Here is a 19,578-nt window from a genome sequence, read left to right as displayed (position 1 = left end):
AGCCAGAAGAGCAGTGCATGAAGTGTCTGTCGTCAGGTGGGTTAATTTTGTGTGATACAAAAAGAGCACAGATATCTAAGTTTGTGCCGAACTAAAAACGGATGTAAAATTGAAAGGCTATGTTGTGTGGTGTACTTTGTGGGTGGACAGACCATATCATGTTCTGAACAGATATATGAGAGAACACAAAATTCTGAGCCAAGGCAAATAAGAATAAATCAGCATTTAGGTACACAGTTCTGAAAGCATGAAATGCCATACATTAAGCTTGAGCTGGCGGATTCGCCCACTCCTGATTGGAACAAGCTAGTGAAAGCTCACAGATCGCCCTGCATGGCTTAAGCACTGTGGCACTCGGCTTACAACTGTCACCAATGTACACCACATTATTATCTCAATAAGCCGCCCTATTTTCCCTGCATCCTCCATCCTCCGCTACCACAGAGCAGATAGGGGCCCGGGTGGAGATAACTAGAGATGGAGAGAGTGACCCAGAACTGTCAGGCCCCTCTACAGTGGGCAGGGCTAGGCTCCAGAAGCTAGCATATGTCCCCTGCATCACTTCCCACCTCTTATTTTACTTTGGCATCTTCATTTCTTCCAATGATAGCTTGCAGTTCAACACAGCCTCAGCCACTTGATCCAGCTCTGCTCCAAATAACCAGTGTAATCCCCATATCACCAGGCTCCAAAAGAGCAGATCTGCTCTATATTTACTGGGTGGGTTTGATGTGCTCCCATTCATTAGGCTTGCAGTGAGAGATTAATTATAAAAAATAAACCAGGCCCTGAAGGGAAGAGGAACAACTAATGTTGTGTTAGGAAAAATGACACTAGACAGAACGCTTCAACAGCTTGCCCACTGCAGACCTTGATTGAGTTATTACAATACTAACTACATTATAAATTAATTAGCATTTAATGTTGATTATATTATAAATAAATACATCTATTGCATACAAGAAAAACAACTTAATCCTTTACTTTAGATAAAATTTCATGATACGTGTACTGCTGAAATTACAATGCCAATGCACAATGTCATACAACATCCTCAACCCAGGCCACGAAGCTTATAAATAACTTGTACCTCGTTTGTATGCTCATATATCACACACGTGCACAGTTCTTACTGCATGTAAACATATTCCTTTTAGAGGTAAAGACTGAAAGAATGTAACATATAATGGATACTACATGTGTTATAGCGCTGTATCTTACACTATTTGAAGTCACACACTCTGATATATGTGGAAACCAATGATTCAGTCAGAATGAATAATTGGTGGAAATATTTGAGCACGCACAATTGTGCGTTTGTCTCTTCATTTGTCATGGAGGCTGAAGGGAAAATAAAATATTTCATGAACACAGTTTGGAAAGGCCATTTTTGTTCTTTTTTTTCTTTCTTTTTACAGAGCATTGTTGCTTATCTGTTCTTAATGCTGAATTGCTGAGAAGTACACAGGTACTGCAGCTGAGAAAGACATGGCTGTATTGGCTGGTTAATGTGAATTATATTTTTCACTTCCTTTGCAAATAGATGAGGTATGCATTATTCATAACTCTGCGGGAGCAGTAACTCTTCTATGCTAAATTCATCTTCCTCCTTGCATCTTCCAAATGTCTTTTTTTTATTTTTATTTCAGCAAAAAGGTCTGACACAGCAGTGAATTCAGCAGTGTCATTGCATTCAGAGGATTGGCAGCCTTCTTGCCCACTGACTGACATGTTTGCTTTTAAAAAGGTAGAGAGCAAACAATGTAAAACTGCCTATTAATTTCAAAATAAACAATAAGTGGAGAATCTCACATTGCATTATTGTTGGTGTGATCACACAGACACTGACCTCACTGCCTGCAATGTTTGGCATGGTTAAGGGAGAAATCTCTCTGTTTAAAATGCATTGCAGATACAGTCCTTCACACTCAGTACCCATCCTTATTAAGGTACATATGAATCTCCAGAATGGAGCTCATGCCATCTCTATAGATTGCATTACCTCTTACTGTCTCTCTGTGAAAGTAAAATTGTGGGGTTGATAGCTGTGATGTCTTAATCATTGAAGGCAAGGTTGGATGCTCTGCAGGGTTTATGTAATTCCGGCACCTGAGCTACATCAATTTATATGGGATACCATACACTTCTGATATGTTTTATGACTTTTATTATGCACTGTGGTTTACGGTTAATGTACGTGAATAGACATTCTGACTATGTCATGATGGTGAGACTCATATCCCCTGCTCAACGATCTTAAAAACTGATGTTGAATGAGTTTAGAAATAATAAGAAATCCTTACTTTTACTTTATGATAAAAGATACAAAAAGGTGATTAAAAATTGGCTTTTAAAAATAAATATGTCCTTTGCTTTATTTTATTTTTTGTGAGGATAATATACCAAGCTTTAACTTAACAAGATGTGTGGTATAAGACAAACAAGTAGATCCACAAAAAGGGCTTCCTGTGTGCAATAAAACTAAATTCAGAGTTATGTTTGCAAGGCTTTATTTATTATCTTAAAAAGAGGTACAGAGATATATGAGGTCAATAGTCAGAAGAAGTCTGAGGTATATAAAAACTTACCTGATGTAATAGTCATTCCTGATAAGCAATAGGTGCTGGAGGATTGACAGCAGGTAGGCCTCTGAGCCGGTGTCTTTCACCATATTGGACAGGAGATGGTACACCTCATTCATATCAGTGAAAGCCAGGTTAAAGAAAACAGCTTTATGGCAAAATGATTATTTTTAGTTATTGAGATAATTACATTAAATGAATGGTTAAGGTTAACATCTGAACAGAACAACCGACTGATTATAACTGGCTGATTATTCTGGTGTATCCATCTCTTTGGAGACATTTAAAGTTGCATAATTTCTTGTTGTATTTATAAATACTTATTCCCCCCAGTTCCTCACTTTTGACAGGTATCATTGTGCAAAAGCACACAGAGAAATGTGATTCCTCTTATCCACTCTCTCTCTCAGGGGAGCTAAAACAGTGTAAACAGCTAACTTGAGGAGGACGATTGGCAATAAAAGAATGCTCCCTCTGGTTTACCTGTCACTGGAAACCTTTCAGAACAGAGGAAATGAATCACATGAAAAACTTGGCGGTTTGAATGTTTTGGAGAAACTGATGGGAAGCCGAACATTTGCACGATGAAAATATGGCTGGGATTTAGTTCTCAGATTAAAACTGACATCAACACAAGAGCAAAAACGTGTGTTATTAAAATGGCAAAAGGCATTGATTATGTGTCTTATGTTTGCTTTACCCATGAAGAAGTGATGGCTTTGACATCTAAAACAGATCTTAAATCTATCAATTATTTGATGTTCAAGTGTCTACTACATATATTTCTTTGTCATTCATTGAGTTTTGAAATTCAATTTCTATGCTAATGGATTAGCACGAGGTTAATTAGAAATAATTACTTTTGTGTTTGTTGGACTTTTAATAGCTTTCTAAAAGTGAAGATCCGAGAAGTAAAGAAAATGAGTTGGAGCATCCGTAATTTGTTTGCTTGAGAAAGAAGGATTTCCCCATGGAGGCCCGTCTCAATTGAAAAAAAATGGAATAAGCCTCTCAGATATGTGCATACTGGCAGAAAAAAGGGAGACTAAGGAGAAAGTGCCTTGTTAAGCTGGCAGAGATGAAAACCTGATTGCCATCATAACATGAAGTGCAGATCCTGACGTGCTGAAATATTTACTCTGTGCAACACGCTGCCTGCAATGCAATGGATTATTTTCACCACCATGGCAGCAGAGACAGAAACTAATAAAATATAACATGTAGAATCTACAGTACTTGTTAATGGATATATAGGAGACTGATCTTTAGGAGCCAAAGAAAGTTTAATCAGATTTAAAATAAACGGAACACCAAAAAATAGCCATCTTTCTACTGGTATGGTGTATTATGGCTGTGATTTTATGGGAGTTAGGGCCAGAAAAATAAGAACATTTTGCAAATAAAATGTGATGTTTCTCAATTGTTAAATTACATCAGCATCCACTCATTAATCTGAAAAATAACTATCAATAATTCAGACAATGAATTTTATTAATTTAAAAATCTGTCTGCAATACTGTCAACTGCACAATTGAAAATAGATTTCCTGAACACAGTTTGACACTTTTTCTATTAATTTCAACAATGCCTATAATTAAACTCCTATCCCACATTATTTTTTTTATTTTTTTTGAGTGAGAGAGAGGGATGGGATTACAAGCTCCTCCATAGCATATTTCCCCTCGCTTGTATTAGGCAAGTATGAAACCTGGGAGAATTACCAATCCTTTGAGATTCAATTATAGTCTCACCACAGTAGCATCTGAGAGGACATGAGAAAGAGCTCAGACTGGGAAAGTATCCAACTAGCTTCATCTATCACTAAGCTGCAGACATAAACCTAATATAGAATGCCAATCCATTTTATTACACCCCAATCTTCACTCTTTTCCTTGCTCTTGGTCTCTTTCTCTTTCACTTTCTCCTCAAATAATGAATAAACATGAGCAGCAGTCAACTGTGACGTAGGCCAGTCAGCGGTGGGGTCAATCAATCACCATTCCACAGCTCATTAATATTTATTAGCGGCCTGGAGTTAGCTCCTCGGCACCTGGACCTAAGCTGGACACAGAGGAGATGAGCCTTTTCAGGTTAATATTCATGAAACTGCTGAGAAAAACAAGCCACATATGCTAAGGTAGTAAAAGTACCACCTGCGTGATATTGAGCATGTATGTGTGTCTTTGTGTGCACGTGTGTCGGCGAGTGTGTGTGGGAGCGACGGGACAATTTGTGGCCTAGACATTCGAATCATGCTCGGAGCTTGCAGATCAATACAGCATTGTCCTTGGAAACAAACACTGGGCCTCCTCATTTGTGAAGCTGCTCAAGCACATCATTAATCCAGGTGAACTTTTTTTTCCGTCCGCACACACACACACACACACACACACACACACACACACACACACACACACACACACACACACACACACACACACACACACACACACACACACAGACACTCACACACACACTTGTCTGAACAGCAACTGTCACTCACATCAGGCTATTGTGCTAGTACAAGAACTCTGGGATTTGGTAGAAGAAGGTTGAGAAAAAACATCTACATAACAATGTCAGCATCTTGTTTGTCACAGTGTCAGCCTTTCGCACATAGCCTAAGAGAAGATGTGCGAATTGTGAAAGCCTTCTTCTCAGGGGCGCTTGAAGAAGTTCCCAACTCTGGACTGAATTACTACTCACCTTATTAGCCTCTACTCTGCACATTCAGAGATATGTGGTTATTGGCAGGAACTGAAGGGGAAAGTTGGAAAATTAACAGGAAAATAAAGAGTGATAAAACTTCAACAGAGGAAACTTGTATTTTAAAATATAGAATAAATCTGTGTCAAAAATAAATGTTCTGTGCATTGTAAAGAAAAGAAAAGCATATGTCTGTTTGATATTGTTCTCTTCGGGCTCACAAGACTCCTAATTAACCTGGTGCTGACAAAAAATGATGACAAGTAAAGAGGAGAGGAGAAAAAGACAAAAAACAGTGAGGAAGTGGGAGGACATGGTGACATGGTTGTTTGCCTAAGATACTTGGTCAGACGCGGAACTGGATATGGTGCTCGGGTTCCTCAAAGCCTTCTGTAATGAAGCATGTCATAAGGGGCTTTCAAGTGCAAAGCTTAGCCAAACCCAAAATATAAACCCATCGATCGTTGCTAGTTCTGCAGGGCAATTCATCTGTATAGTCAAACAGAGGAGGACAAAAGGATATTCCATCTCGGCTCGGATGTCATCCAGGCGATGGGAGAGCTCGATGGAGTCCTCCTCCTTGTTCTCGTTGAACACCTTCAACTGGATGTCTAGCTCTTCTGTCTCTTTCAGCTCCTGGAAGGAGTTTAATACACAGAAGAGTATCACAAAGTAATTCTGCAATGTATGTTATGTTCCATAGTAATAAAAAAATGCAAGATATTACTCAGATGTACCTTGAAACAATGTATAATTACACTAGTGATAATTTTGCTGGATTCTGTCCGACCTACTATTCAGGCATTGTTGTAAAAACCTGCAATAATAAAACAGTTTCTCTGTTCCAGATGTAAAGAGAATTGGAACAGAGATGCCCTGAACCCTCTTGCTAGGTATCCCAGACAGTACAGATTCCTGCACACCTGTTCCAGCCACGAGGGGCTACAGCAGTGCTCTTTACCACTTCTCTATGAATCACCGGCAGCAGAGTTTACAGACGGAGACAGGGCCAAATGTAACCCAATTTCTGCAGGTATCAATCACCACACGCCGCTTTTTGGGTGCACCATCTGTCATGGGCAGCACTAGTTAAGAGAGAGGTGTACAATGCCACAGAAAATGGTGGAGGGGGAGAAGGAGGAGGTCCAAATGCATGTGTCAAGGACTAAAAGAACAAAACAAAGTGTTCTTTTCTTTTCAAGCAGAGCACACTTTTTTTTGGCAACAATTGACTCCTGTGCATAACTCATAATTAGATAGAAAAGTATCTGTTTGAATGTCGTCATTAAAAAAGTGGTGGACGTGACATTCATAAATGACTGTGCACTGAGATTCATTTGTATCAGGGGGCAGAATTGAATATAATTAAAGTAATGACAGTAATAATCAACAGGAGCAGCTGGGATGACTTATTCACAAATGGCTGTGTGACATGTTCACCTCATTCACAACAAATGAGAAGCTGAGTAATGATTTGGAGCTCAGCTGCCCTCACCGAATGTGAAGATGTGAAGGCTTACTGATAATGATGACAGGACGACCTGCTTGATGAGGCCCTTAGACTGTCTCTCTCCTGACATACGATAAAACTTGTTACACGGCATATGTTAATAAGACTGTTTCTATCTATCATTATTCTCACTGTAATGGTTTAACTTACTTTGAAAAAGCATGTGTTTGATCTTGATTGATGGACACAGGAGGATATGTTTGGGACATAACGTCTTCGGCAAAGTCCGAAGCACACTTAAACATTTCTTGTTTTAACTCTTGATTATAACTCACAGGTAGGATCTTCTTCAGGCCGCTTCGTAAAAACTCATTACGAAGATGTATCCGGAAGTCAAGGTCATCTGGGGAGGTGACCAGCGCATTGATAAGCTGCATGCATGCAACCTGTGTCAGACAGACAAAATAAATGGGAAACAGATCAGTATTCACTAGAAATTAAAAACAGAAGAGATACTGCTTTCAGGAAATACAATGTCTTTTAACAGTAAAATATGCATTTGGTTCTGTAACATAAATATCTGTTTTATAGGAGATATTTTGCGGATATTATTATGATTCACAAAAGACACAAGGCAATAATTGCAAGGACAGTGGGAGAAAAGTATAGATAGAGTGAAAGGGGGGGGGGCAGAAGAGAAAGGGTAGGAAGCACAGGTCTTGCCTGACAATTGACTGGATGCGCATTATTGGTGGATTTATTGGAAAAGTGTGTGTGTGTGTGTGTGTGTGTGTGTGTGTGTGTGTGTGTGTGTGTGTGTGCATGCGTGCGTGTGTGCGTGCGTGCGTGCGTGTGTGTGTGTGTGTGTATTAGATGGAAGAGGGAGTTAATAGGAAATTGCTGATGAATTATAATGAGCAGTAAGGTGTTTCAGAGGAGTAAGGAATGGATAAGATTCTTTTCCTTCTACGGTTAATCAATAGCTGGCCGAAGGATTCCCATGAACGATGTGAAACATTGTCTTCTGAGACCTTGACCCTTTCCTGTGGACTGTTACAGCTGACACTGGGAGGAACCCTGGGTTGTTATTTTTCTTACTTATTATTTATCTTTGTTTAAAGTTTTATTCAAGCAATAGAAAGACCCGTCAACAAAAGGTAATTTACATATAATGTAAGGAATTTTTTTTTCCTTCTTAGTCTTTCTTTAACTCGAGTATATTTTTCACATTCATATTTCATATTTTATTAACGCAATCAAACAAATTGGTTTCTTTGTGATGAAATTCAGATTAAAATTCATCTCAACTGCACAGAATTTGCTTGTTATTTCTTTGTTACCTTTAAGTTGTGACAGCAGTACAACAACTATTTTTCCCAGGTGATGGAGGTGATGCAGATATATGGTGATTGCAAATCCCCTAAAGAAAGCTTAGGCTTGTTGCTGTGACTGATGAACTCTTATTGAGTATATAGTACTAATGCTAAGCAACAAAAACGCAGTCAGCTTCCACGTGTCCAGAAAGCTTAAGGGCCCATGAACATCTGCTGATATTTCACTGGAGGATGTTCAAAGCTTTTTAATAAATGAAGAATCGTATGGAGCTCATAGATACATCCAGCAGCTCAACTATAACTAAGTCATGATTTGTGGAGTGGGAGGTGCTGGAATTGGGGGTCCAAACTGCAGAGATGCAGTGGTGCCTAAGGTGGCTCTAAATATTGTAATTAAAAGTCACAATGCTGGCACAGTTCTAAAGTTAATATGTAGAGTTTTTCTTGTGCTCAGCAGACAAACATAGCCTGAGCCACTGCAAAACACATTTTAATCAAATTAGCAAAGTCGTGTTCTAAAGCCCATCACAGGTTTTGGATAAAAAGACTATTAATTTCCTTGATCCCCCTGATTCAGCAAAGTATTTTAATTTACTTCACAATTAGCAGAGCTTCATTTCATTAATGGCAAAATTTAAAGGAAAAACAACAGCCTCCTAATATAAGAATATCTACTTTCGCCTCCACCTCCGCCTCATCAGTTTCCTTCATGACTTTTCCTTCATGATTTCACAATCCTTGCATTTAAAAAGGGTAATTCCTTAAGTAATTTCCTGGTATCAGTAAAACAAAAACAAAAAAAAACATGTTTTAGGCAGTGTTTTTATTGCTTTTGTATAGTTTTGTTTTGTTTGTTTTTTTTCCCCTGGTGTTGGTGAATAGTGAAAATAAAGAGAGTTATGGTGCTAGTGCTGCCCTTTCACAAGTCTTATGAGACCCAACATGGGAGCAGGAAGAAAATAAGCAAAAAGGGAGTTGTTGTTTTTTTTTAAAAAGTGGGAAAGGAGGAAGGTGCAAAATAAATAAGACGAGGTAAGACAGAACTATCCATTTCAGTCTTACTTTATTTTCCTGACTAAACCTCTGTCCACTTCAGGTGGAAAATGTATATTTATGTATAAGCTGCAACTTTGTTTTATACATTGAATCAGTATGTATGACTATTCAAGTTATTCTGCTGTGGAAATATCACAGCTACTTTGCAGGCCTTGAACCATAAAGGCTATTTTTATCTAAGATGAGAGATAATTTGATTTAAAAAAAAGCATGAGTGATGAATGCATAATGAATGTATTCTATTGATGTTAACATTGGGGCATGCCATTTCTGACCTGGAGCTGCTGGGCTTCATGGTTCTCCAATCCTTCCACAATAGAAGCAAATCTCTCTTTGTTGTTCCTCTCTGCAGCAATTGTCATGGCGGCTAGAATCTTATCCAGACTGAAGGAAAACACAAGAATGGGGAGCACGCACAACACAAAAGTCAACAAACACTTTTATCACCTCACTGACAGGACATTTACTTGCAATTTTCAGCTCAAACACCATGTATCTTATCTTTCTTCATGAGTTGGAGTGGTTATTTTGCAGGCAGGTCTTTGGTCACCCTGAAAGATCCTGCTGTGAGGAAGTGTTTCTACCTTTTTGTTTCAATTGTAAAGAATGTAAACATGTTTGCACTTCCACAAAAATGAGTTCTCACAAAGATTGTGTCAGTTGCTGAAACAAATGTGGTACAGTTTATTGAGTTTGGTGAAAAAAAGAAAAAAATGGTAGTAAGGTCTGCCAGACTAATGTGTACAAAAACAATTGAGAAGATAAGCTAAACAGAGTATTTTTAAGAATTCAAGGCTCAGCAAAGAAAGACTTAGATAACTTTAGCATTTAAATGGTGCATGAAAGAGAAATTATGTGCCAAACACACAAACAAAGATGAGCACACACAACAGGGACATATTTTGTCTCCATCAGTTTACAAAAATCAACAGCCAAACATGGCTGTCCTCATCCTTCCTAACGCAATTGGTACAAAAGAGCTCTCAGCTTAATATAAGCTAATTAAATTTAGAAGTAAATAAATAAATACTAGGCCCAAATGATTAAAAGTCAGTTGTTGGGATCAAGCAATTTATGCATGTGTAAACAAGATTAATATGTCAAAAAGCCGTAGTGTGGCAGTCTATTGTCTTGTAACCATTACTAACAGTCTCAGGATGACAAACACAAGCAAAGTAATCGATCATATATTTGTGGAGTGAGACTGACACCCCTAAATAGAGCGGCCGTGACAGGGGTTAAAAAGTCACAAACAGGAGCTGGGAGCTGCTCACTGGGTAGCCTTAAAGCTGGTTTAGGCAGGGCTTCAAATCAGTAAAGATGGCTCTGCTTAACTTGTCATTTTCCTTTTTTGATGCTGTCAGCTCAAGTGGGTGTCGAACATGAGCCAGCATCACAATGTTGGTTGGCAGACAAGTCTCTGAGTAAGAAAGTATTGCCTCGACGGCTTTGGCTGTCGTTTCTACAGGATGTGTACAATTTAATGTAGGGTTATGATCATCGCTAAAACTCCAATGTTCAACCGATTCCTGAATGCTTTGAGAATAGAGATTGTGAGCGAGAGAGAAAGAGAAAGAGAGAGAAACAGAGAGAGGTAATTGCCCATATACCCAATATCTGGTTATAAATAGTTGTGTGTGCATTTGTATGCAAGCAGCAGAGGTCTGTGTCTGAGTGTTAGAGTGATGACTGTAATAGACAATATTTATGTGGATCTAATTACTCTTACTTTGCATTAATGCATAAATTATGTACAGATTTATGCACCTGCAAAAGTCATGCTTAAAATGCAGATAAGCTAACTGTGAAATAAACTATTAAAAAATGTGTTGAAATAATATAATTGTGATTGACTGTATTTTGACTTTCAAAAAAAGCATTAAAGTTTAGTCAAACTTCATTTTAAACTTTGTTTAACAGGAATTTGATAACTATACAACACTTTAAATGAAGAGTCTGTTAAGATGAACGTGATTTTCCATCAGGACATGATCTGATCCCTATACTGATGCATTCCTTGTTTTCTGGTCTTGATCCTTGACTGTGTCACAAAACTGTAAGTAAATTCCTTCAACCTGGTGTTAAATTAGTCATGATGCTTATAAATATTAACAATGTTAAACTTCTAGATGGACAAAAACTAATACACACACCATTACCAACTCTTCAGGTATTAAATGTTAAAATTTATCTACATAAATGGTACTTGTGTAATATTTATTCAAAGTTACACTTAAATGTTCTGCTCATTTAAAAGCTCACAAACATCAGTTTTGCAGAAGTTACTAAAGAATGCTCTTGAAGCTAATGAAATTTAAAATTCAATCAACTACTTTAATGTTCATATTAAACATAACATTAATCCTAACACTTACAATTTTGTAAACACAGACAGTCACAAAAATGACAACACAAAGTTTAGATGTGTGGTGATGTGACACACTGCTAAACTCCAGCTTCTCCAGCAGAATTCGTGGGCTTGTTTACTTCAACCACTGCACACAGACTGACTTTGAAGTGCCATTGTTATTCTGGTTGGACCCCAGGGGAAACAATATAAAAAATAAAAAAAAAGAAATAAAATAAAACACTCTCCTAAACCCAATTTATAAGCTGTCAGCCAGGTTGTATGTCCATGGCAAACTGCAGAGTGCAGTTAAGGAAACTGAATGCCACCATCTGACCAAGAGGCCCAAGAAGATGTCTTTAAAATCTTTTGTCATCTTTAAATGTGGCACACTGTCCGTTTAATGGCAGGTAAATGTGTATGCATGCGGTCCAATCACTCTCTGAGTACATGCTACCCAGCAGGAGAGGACTACAAGAAGCAGCTATCTATTTCTCTCTTTCTGTTACAAAGACATTACAGACCATGTAAACATAGCAGAGATGAATCATATTTCTTTCATCATCATCTAGTTTTTGTATCAGTCGGGATTTCAAAATGGTGTAGTGCTGCTTCTGTGACACCTTTGATTTCGTCAGAAAGATCGACAAATGTGTCCCTCACTCATTTTTGAAAGCAGCAAATGCACTTACAACTTTGAGTCGAGGTTAAGAAAAAGCGATTAAATGGAAACTATGGCATTTTTGAACTTGGACCCTGTTTTCCCATGTTTTTGTCTAAGTGACTAATGGAGACAACAATCTCTGAATTGTTTCAGTATTGAGCGAGAGCGCTGCAGCTGACAGCTGTGAAATGGGCTGTAATGCAATTATTTGGGACAATTGCACACCTACAAAGTATGACCACTTTAAGTGTTTGTTTTTTTCTACTGACAGACTGAGCCTGTTAATATAAGTCAGAAGAAAGAAAAATAAAACTTTACTGTTATCATTTCATCTGGTCTGTTTGCTACTTTGTCCAATCCAATCTCATCCACATAGTTGAAAGCAAAATTAGTATTCAGCAATGAAGATGATTTTTTTTGTTGATGTTGTTGTTGATGATGTTGTTGTTAACACGTAGCTATATTTTCTGTACTCAAAATACCAAACTCTTACCAGTGATCCTCTCTCCAACTATTTGATAGGACAAAATTTGGTTAGACGCAGCATAAAACAGATGGGAAAAGGTACAGTTCAGTGAAAAGGCTTGTTTACCTGTTTTGTTTTGGTTTTTTTCACACTTAGAAATTATGTCAGCCAGTTACAAACGCATGCACTTTTGGTTTTACCACTGCCATCTATTTATAGCAAATATCCAAAAAGTTCTCGCTTAACAGGGGAACAATTAAAAATGGACACAAATTCCCTCACTATGTAGATGGACGATAACGTCATAAGTGAGCAAATAAAATGAAACATGTTGAAAAATCAGCATGATACATTTATGAAATGTACATCTTTTATATACAGAATAAAGTCACATTGAATTATTTTAAGCATATGAGGGAACTAGGATAATTCCTTGTGGTCCATGGCAAATAAAGATTGTTTTCTCCTACACTGAGACACAACAACAACAAAAACATCTGAAAACAGTGTGCATGGTGAAAATATCTACATTACGTTTTAAAGTGTTGACCCATTCCCTGTGCTTACATATACATATGCAAACATATCACACTTGCAGTTAATTTACAGTTTCAGTTTTCATTCATTCATCTCCTTGAAGTTTACAGGATCATAACTGTCTCATCTTGAGCCACATATCATAAATATGGGTCATGAGTTATCTGTATTACCTTTTCCCACTCTCTAATTGACTGTTTAAAGCCCTTTTGTGTCTCACGGAAGTGCGCTACGTTCCAAGACTCACGGAACGTAGCGCACTTCCAGATGCCATCAACCAATAGAATGGTAACGCACAGTATCACATGACTACCTACTAAAAATCTAGGATGAGGTGAAGTTGCACGTGTTGATCCCCGAATGCGGGAGTAATTACTGTATGTGAAAGCAGGACATTTATTTATTTATTTAATTTTAATTTTATATACTTTAATGGTCCCCCAGGGGAATTTTAGTGGCACAGTCTAGTGTTAGTAAATTATTTGCATATATATATGTATTAGTGTACATGCCCTGAACAAACAAGCACACACAAGGGTGGGAGCAGGAATCGAACCACCAATCTTGGCACATTGGACAGCCTGCTTTACTGCCCGCTCTACCACTGAGCCACTCAGTGGCTTTAGAACCCCTAAAAGCCTCTCAGTGGCTTTAAAACCCCCACAACAAACATTTTATTGTCTTAATACTTATTGTAATAATTATTGTACAATACCTATGTATATGAAGAGTGGTTGTGCATATGATGTGTGTGCAAACCTTAGAGATGTTCACTTACATGTTTTCCTCTCCAATGATACAGAAAGCAGAGAGAATTTTCACAATCTCTGTCATCATGCCCGCTTGTTTTGGGTCAATCGCTCGAGCCAATAGCAACAGGCTTCGCTCATCGCCCAGAATTCTTTGCAGTCCATACTGTCAAAACAAGACAAGTAGGAGGTAGGATGAAGAGCAGGACCACTGGGTATAATAATGAGAGCATTTGCACTCATGAAGAGCTTTCACTTCAGGTAGAAAGTAAATTATTCCAAGAAGTGCACATACATGTAAATTATAGTTTGCTTTAATTTTCTTTTATGGAAGGACACAGAGGCCATGGGAAGAAGTGGCGAGGATGATGAATTCATTTAATTCAGGACAGGACTATGGGGACAAATATGTACAGTCAAGTGTATTTTTAATCCCCGCATGACTGAAGGAATAGGCAGAGATGACCACATGTGGGGATTAACTACAAGAGAAGCAATATCAATAGTTCATCTAGCTGCAGAATGTGTGCCACTTTTGAGAAATGAGACAGACCCAAAAAAGGATAATTAAAAGATCTGAGACTGTGGGCTTTAAGGATAAAATTAGCCTCACTTTATTGCCTCATTGTCCCAGGCTTGTCAGAGTCCAAATTGAAATCAGGTTTGAAATCTTGGCCAACTGAGCTATTGTTAAAACTGTCTAAGATGCTTAATATAAATGTACAAGAGTGACAGCTGTCCCTGTTAATTTCAGTCTATTAATATCTGTTATTTACATATCTTTCTGCTTTAAATAGCAAATTGTAATCTAATGTTTTTGAGCAATTTGAAATCAGGTCATTCAGGGTCGTAACATATTTCACCATACATACACTAAAATGGAATTTATTATCCACCATTTGCGTGGATTGTCTTTTCCAAACTGACACATACGAACCTTATTGTTCATGAAAGCTTTCAAGCATTGGATAAGTTTATGCTGGTTTCTTTTATCAATCATCTCCTGCCTGAAAAAGAGCAAAAATAAGGAAATTGTGATAACATGAACACAACTTGAAACAGACATACTAAAAAAAAAAAAAGAGATTCCATTGCAGATCACTTACTGTTTCTTGTCCAGAAGCCTCTCCAAAGCATCCAGAAGTAGACCAAGACCCTCATGACCAAAGTTATTAACCCAACTATAAAGAAGACAGAGACAAGGAAAAAATATTATACAATATTCAAATCTATGCTGTCATTATCATGATGGTTTAAGCAATGACGATTCAGTGAAAGAATCAAACACAAACAGAATTATATTAACTTCAGGATATTAGTCAATTAGACACATAACAAAAGTTTGATACTTTCATAGATAAATGAACTCCTACTGTTTTGGATTCCTGACAGGGAAACCAGAATGAATGTGTTTGAATTCAAACAATATCCAACTACAAGCAAATGAACACCCATCCATCTTAACTAGTGTTCCCATCACTAAGTAGTTTGTATCCAAACCCCCCTGTGAGTTTCTATGTTCCCGCGCCAAAAGATTAAGCAATGCAAGTAAGATAACACTTTAATCGATAACGGATCGTGAGGGATAATTGGCTATAAACCACAGTGTATCAGGAGACAGCAAATGATCCACTACAGATGAGCCTGTTTGTCTAAACAGGAGAAGAAGGAGAGAGAGGCTGGGTGGGTGGTAGGTGGGGGGAGGGGGGCCACAGTCAGACTATGTCATCAGTACTGTTAGTTTTCATGGCCCTAACTGTCAATAAGGCAAAATGTATGGAAAAAAAATCTGACATTAATAAAGCATAAGTCAATGACTTATCCATCATTTTAGACAATTATATGAAACAATAGTAGTTTAAGGATCAGAGCTATTTGTATTGACTTAAAGAGTTGGAAGAGACCTTCTTTGGTGATAGAATGTGTTTGCCTGACTGGCAAAACTATTTTTTTTAATTTTTGACTAAATCAGAAATAATCCCCTTCTTACCATAACAAAAATGTCCTGAGCAGGAAGTGAAATCAATTTATAAGTTATTGAACTTAGTGTAGTAGTAGTGTATGAGGATGATCAATATTCTTCATAAAACATTGTGTCCTAAATTTAAAAAAAAGTGTTTACAGAGAGCTTTCTGATTTTTCTACCAGTGAATGCTTTGTCAGTATTTCAGGACATAAAAGTATACAGAACAAAGTGACACAGCGCAGAGTAATAATGCAGTTCTACTGTTTGCATTTATTATACAGAGATGTCAGGAGTAAATGAGAAACTGAGACAATTAAGAAGGCAAAGAGGCGACATATCTGAGGGAGCACAATTTAGTCAATCCACAGCCTTTGTTTATGCTCTTGAGTAATGATGGTGACGTCAGTCTGCAGAGAATTGGAAGTATAACCAATGTTTATTTGTTACAGAGCAGAACTACAATATGGTATGTTGGAAATAATGCACAACCTCTACATGTTGAGTGAAAGTTGTTCTTTGACTTCAGGACATGGAAGTTTTATATAGTTACTGTATCTTGCAATTCTAATATCAATGCATGTATCTGCATATTTTAATCAAACTACTGTATTGGTCATTGTCTTTGCAATTGTCACTCTTGTTTCCTTTTTGGGGATTTCCAAGGTTCACTAGCCAGAAGGCTCTAAATATGGCTTTATTTAAAATGCAATTTTTATTTCAGTCGGTATTGTTAGCTATGTTTAGTACCATCAGAAGTTTTCCTTTATTACTGCCTTGAAATGTTAATGGCTGACCCCCTTAATAGATAAAGCACATTGTTTTACAGGTACATCTTATCTCAAAATAACACAAATGATAAAAATGACAGAAAAAGAAAACCCGTATAATGAAGGGAGACTAGAGAAAACCAAGAGAAAATGAATGTCTGTCACATTCTGTCATACATACTGTACAGATGCTGTCGCACGACACAGTCAGTTTAGCTTTCCATTGACTGACAGTGACCAGTTTCCAATGCGGATGGAAGAGTCTCTTCACCGTCCATCTCTTAAATTTGTTTGAGATGGATGCATGTAATCATACACCTGAGACTTTCTTTATGAGACAACACAGTTTTCAACCCTAATGAAAATTTAAAACATTAAGTATTATGTGCATCCCAAACATGTTAAATGTAACATGTATTAACTACTACTTAAATTAATTCATACCATAAGACAATCAATGTAATTCCAGAAGAGAGTAAAAAAAATCATTAACACTTTAATTCATTAGCAAAGAAATTGATATGACATTGATTGACTTGGTGCAATTCAGCAAAGAGAGAGTAGTGATGCTCTCTGCTTCAGGGGACAACTCAACACGGCACACAGCTCAGGCTACCTGCAACAGCTGTGTAATACACAAGATAACAATTATGTTGCAACCTACTCACATCTAATCAATCAAATAATTTTCTTGAAGGTGCAACACACATAAGATCAAAAGATAAATTACGCTTGATTTTACTGTATTACAAAATGGGACTTCTTTGTTGTGCCGCTCGCTGTGAAGAGTAAAATGCCAATAAACAGTACAAAGCCTCAAAGCACAAAGGTGTCATCTTTCTGCTTTCGTATTTATTTGTGTTTGTTGGCTTTTGCAGTACAGTTTGTTTCTTCTATATATGTCTCTGTGTTGTCGGCCTAGGGGATACTTCATTCTGTTGTTTAAGAGGGAGGTGGTTTAATTTGTGTACCCTATAATGATTATTGCACTCAGCAGTGTTCATACCCATTTTATTTATCGTTGTTAATTGTTGCATGATGATACGAAAGGTGTTAGTGTCAATGATAATTAGCTTTCTGTGCTGGCGGCAAATGTTCTCATATTGAAAAGTGAATTTATGGATGTTGGTTTGTATATCTGGACTGGGAGGCATGAGGCTGTGTCATCAGTACATACATTGAAATGTTAAGGGAACATTTAAAGCAATCAGTATTTCCCTTTGCAAAATCAAACAGTCCGCAGATCTGCTGTTGCAATTGTACCAGTGTGCCATTAATTTTAATATGACATATGTTGTATGGGATAATAAATATTATTGTGTCATTTATTTATCTACACTCACACAAATCTAATCAAATCTAATCTAATTTTAAATCAAATTTAAAAATGTACCCCGAAGTTAACAGAAATAATTAATATTAAGTTTTTTTCTACTGTCTACAAAAAATTGCTCTACAATTATGCAATTATGCTAATATATATATATGTGTGTGTGTGTGTGTGTGTGTGTGTGTGTGTGTGTGTGTGTGTGTGTGTGTGTGTGTGTGCGTGTGTGTGTGTGTGTGTATATATATATATATATATACACACACACGCTTCTCCAGGCATACATGCTTTTACAGTGTATGCATGTAGATTTATTTATGCTGTATTTTGTATTTTCTGAATGTAGAATATCATTGGAAAGAGTGTGGAAAGCAAAGTGTAGAGTGTGTAAGCCTTTGGCTAGAGAAATGTGATGAAAAGATTACTATGCATCTCCAGCCACAGTAAGTGACTCAGCAGCAGCAGAAACAGTAAGAGACGAACCTCGCCTCACCCCTTCCGTTTGACTGATCACTGGTTCTGTGTTTGGATGGCTTCTATGCACATTGATTTCTGTCTATAGATGGTTTTATTATTCTATCCTTGTGAGGTGTTGAACTTTGTTATTGAAAGGCTCTGTGCAAGCACAATATCTTTCATATTGTATTGCAGGCAAAGTCATTCAGCTGCCTCTCTGTGGTACTACTGACCTATTCAACTGTTACAGTATTTCAGATGAGGCCCAAAACTCCATGCAACAAATATCTCTGTACATTACAGCTTGAAACCCAGTACCACTGCTGTCTACTCAGTGATTTACTATGCCACACATGAAGCTACTCAGATCAATTTATTGGCCTACTGGAAAGAATTTAATGCACTGGGTATATCAAATGGCACACATTAGATATAAAATAATAATTGTATTACAAAATATGTTTTATTTCATTACATATTTATTTTCCCTTTTCTTGTATGTAGTGTATAGTTTTGGTTCCTTTGATTGGATTCTACAACAGAAATTAAAAATGAATGTAGCAAGGGTTGGCAGACATCACATGGTTAGCAGTTTTCAAATAGTAATGAAATGTGGAATTAAAAATGGACAACTAAACATAAAATCCAACAATCAGAGCTAGAAAGCTTGCTTTGACAAATAAACTATGATGGTATAGTATTACCTCTGTTAAATAATAAATAACGTAGTTTACACTAGGTTTTCCACAATCCAAACTAAACACATTTCATCCATGTCAACCAAAAAAAATCATTTCACTCCACTGTAATCAATAATACTACAATATTACTGATATGAGCTTTCTGCTACCATTTGCTTACTGTACTTGAAAGTGTGGATAGGATGAGCAGCTGTAAAATTTTGCTATTTCAAAAGCCTAAGTATTTGAATACAACTTTAGTTGACCCCTGTATTAGTTGAATACAATCTAATACAGGGGTCTCTAATTTTTTTCCTGTAAGGGCCAGATCCCCCCTTTTCTGATGAGGGGCCGGGGTCAGTTTGTAATAGAAAAACTGTGACGATCCCAGTGGTGCCTAAATGTAAACATTTATTGTTTTCCAGAACCAAATATTAATAACTCTTTCTGGTTATTATGTCATTTAGGACTTGAATGCGACTTTTATAACA

General features: G+C 37.2%; 1 protein-coding gene across 7 annotated transcripts in view; it reads right to left on the bottom strand.

Moving 5' to 3' along the window:
- Nucleotides 1-19,578, bottom strand: part of diaph2 (diaphanous-related formin 2) — a 377,371-nt gene that overhangs the window by 246,170 nt on the left and 111,623 nt on the right. For all 7 annotated transcript variants that reach the window (XM_068325221.1, XM_068325222.1, XM_068325228.1 and 4 more), the window contains 7 exons: nucleotides 14,998-15,072; nucleotides 14,829-14,898; nucleotides 13,921-14,057; nucleotides 9,404-9,512; nucleotides 7,074-7,184; nucleotides 5,812-5,924; nucleotides 2,589-2,705 (listed from right to left, as the gene is read on the bottom strand). In XM_068325221.1, the coding sequence (XP_068181322.1) occupies nucleotides 2,589-2,705; nucleotides 5,812-5,924; nucleotides 7,074-7,184; nucleotides 9,404-9,512; nucleotides 13,921-14,057; nucleotides 14,829-14,898; nucleotides 14,998-15,072 (732 nt within the window). The remainder of the gene's footprint in view (nucleotides 1-2,588; nucleotides 2,706-5,811; nucleotides 5,925-7,073; nucleotides 7,185-9,403; nucleotides 9,513-13,920; nucleotides 14,058-14,828; nucleotides 14,899-14,997; nucleotides 15,073-19,578) is intronic.

Source organism: Antennarius striatus, chromosome 10 (genome assembly GCF_040054535.1).
Source record: "Antennarius striatus isolate MH-2024 chromosome 10, ASM4005453v1, whole genome shotgun sequence".
Lineage (NCBI taxonomy): Eukaryota > Metazoa > Chordata > Actinopteri > Lophiiformes > Antennariidae > Antennarius > Antennarius striatus.
This window is presented reverse-complemented; position numbering and strand designations above follow the sequence as displayed.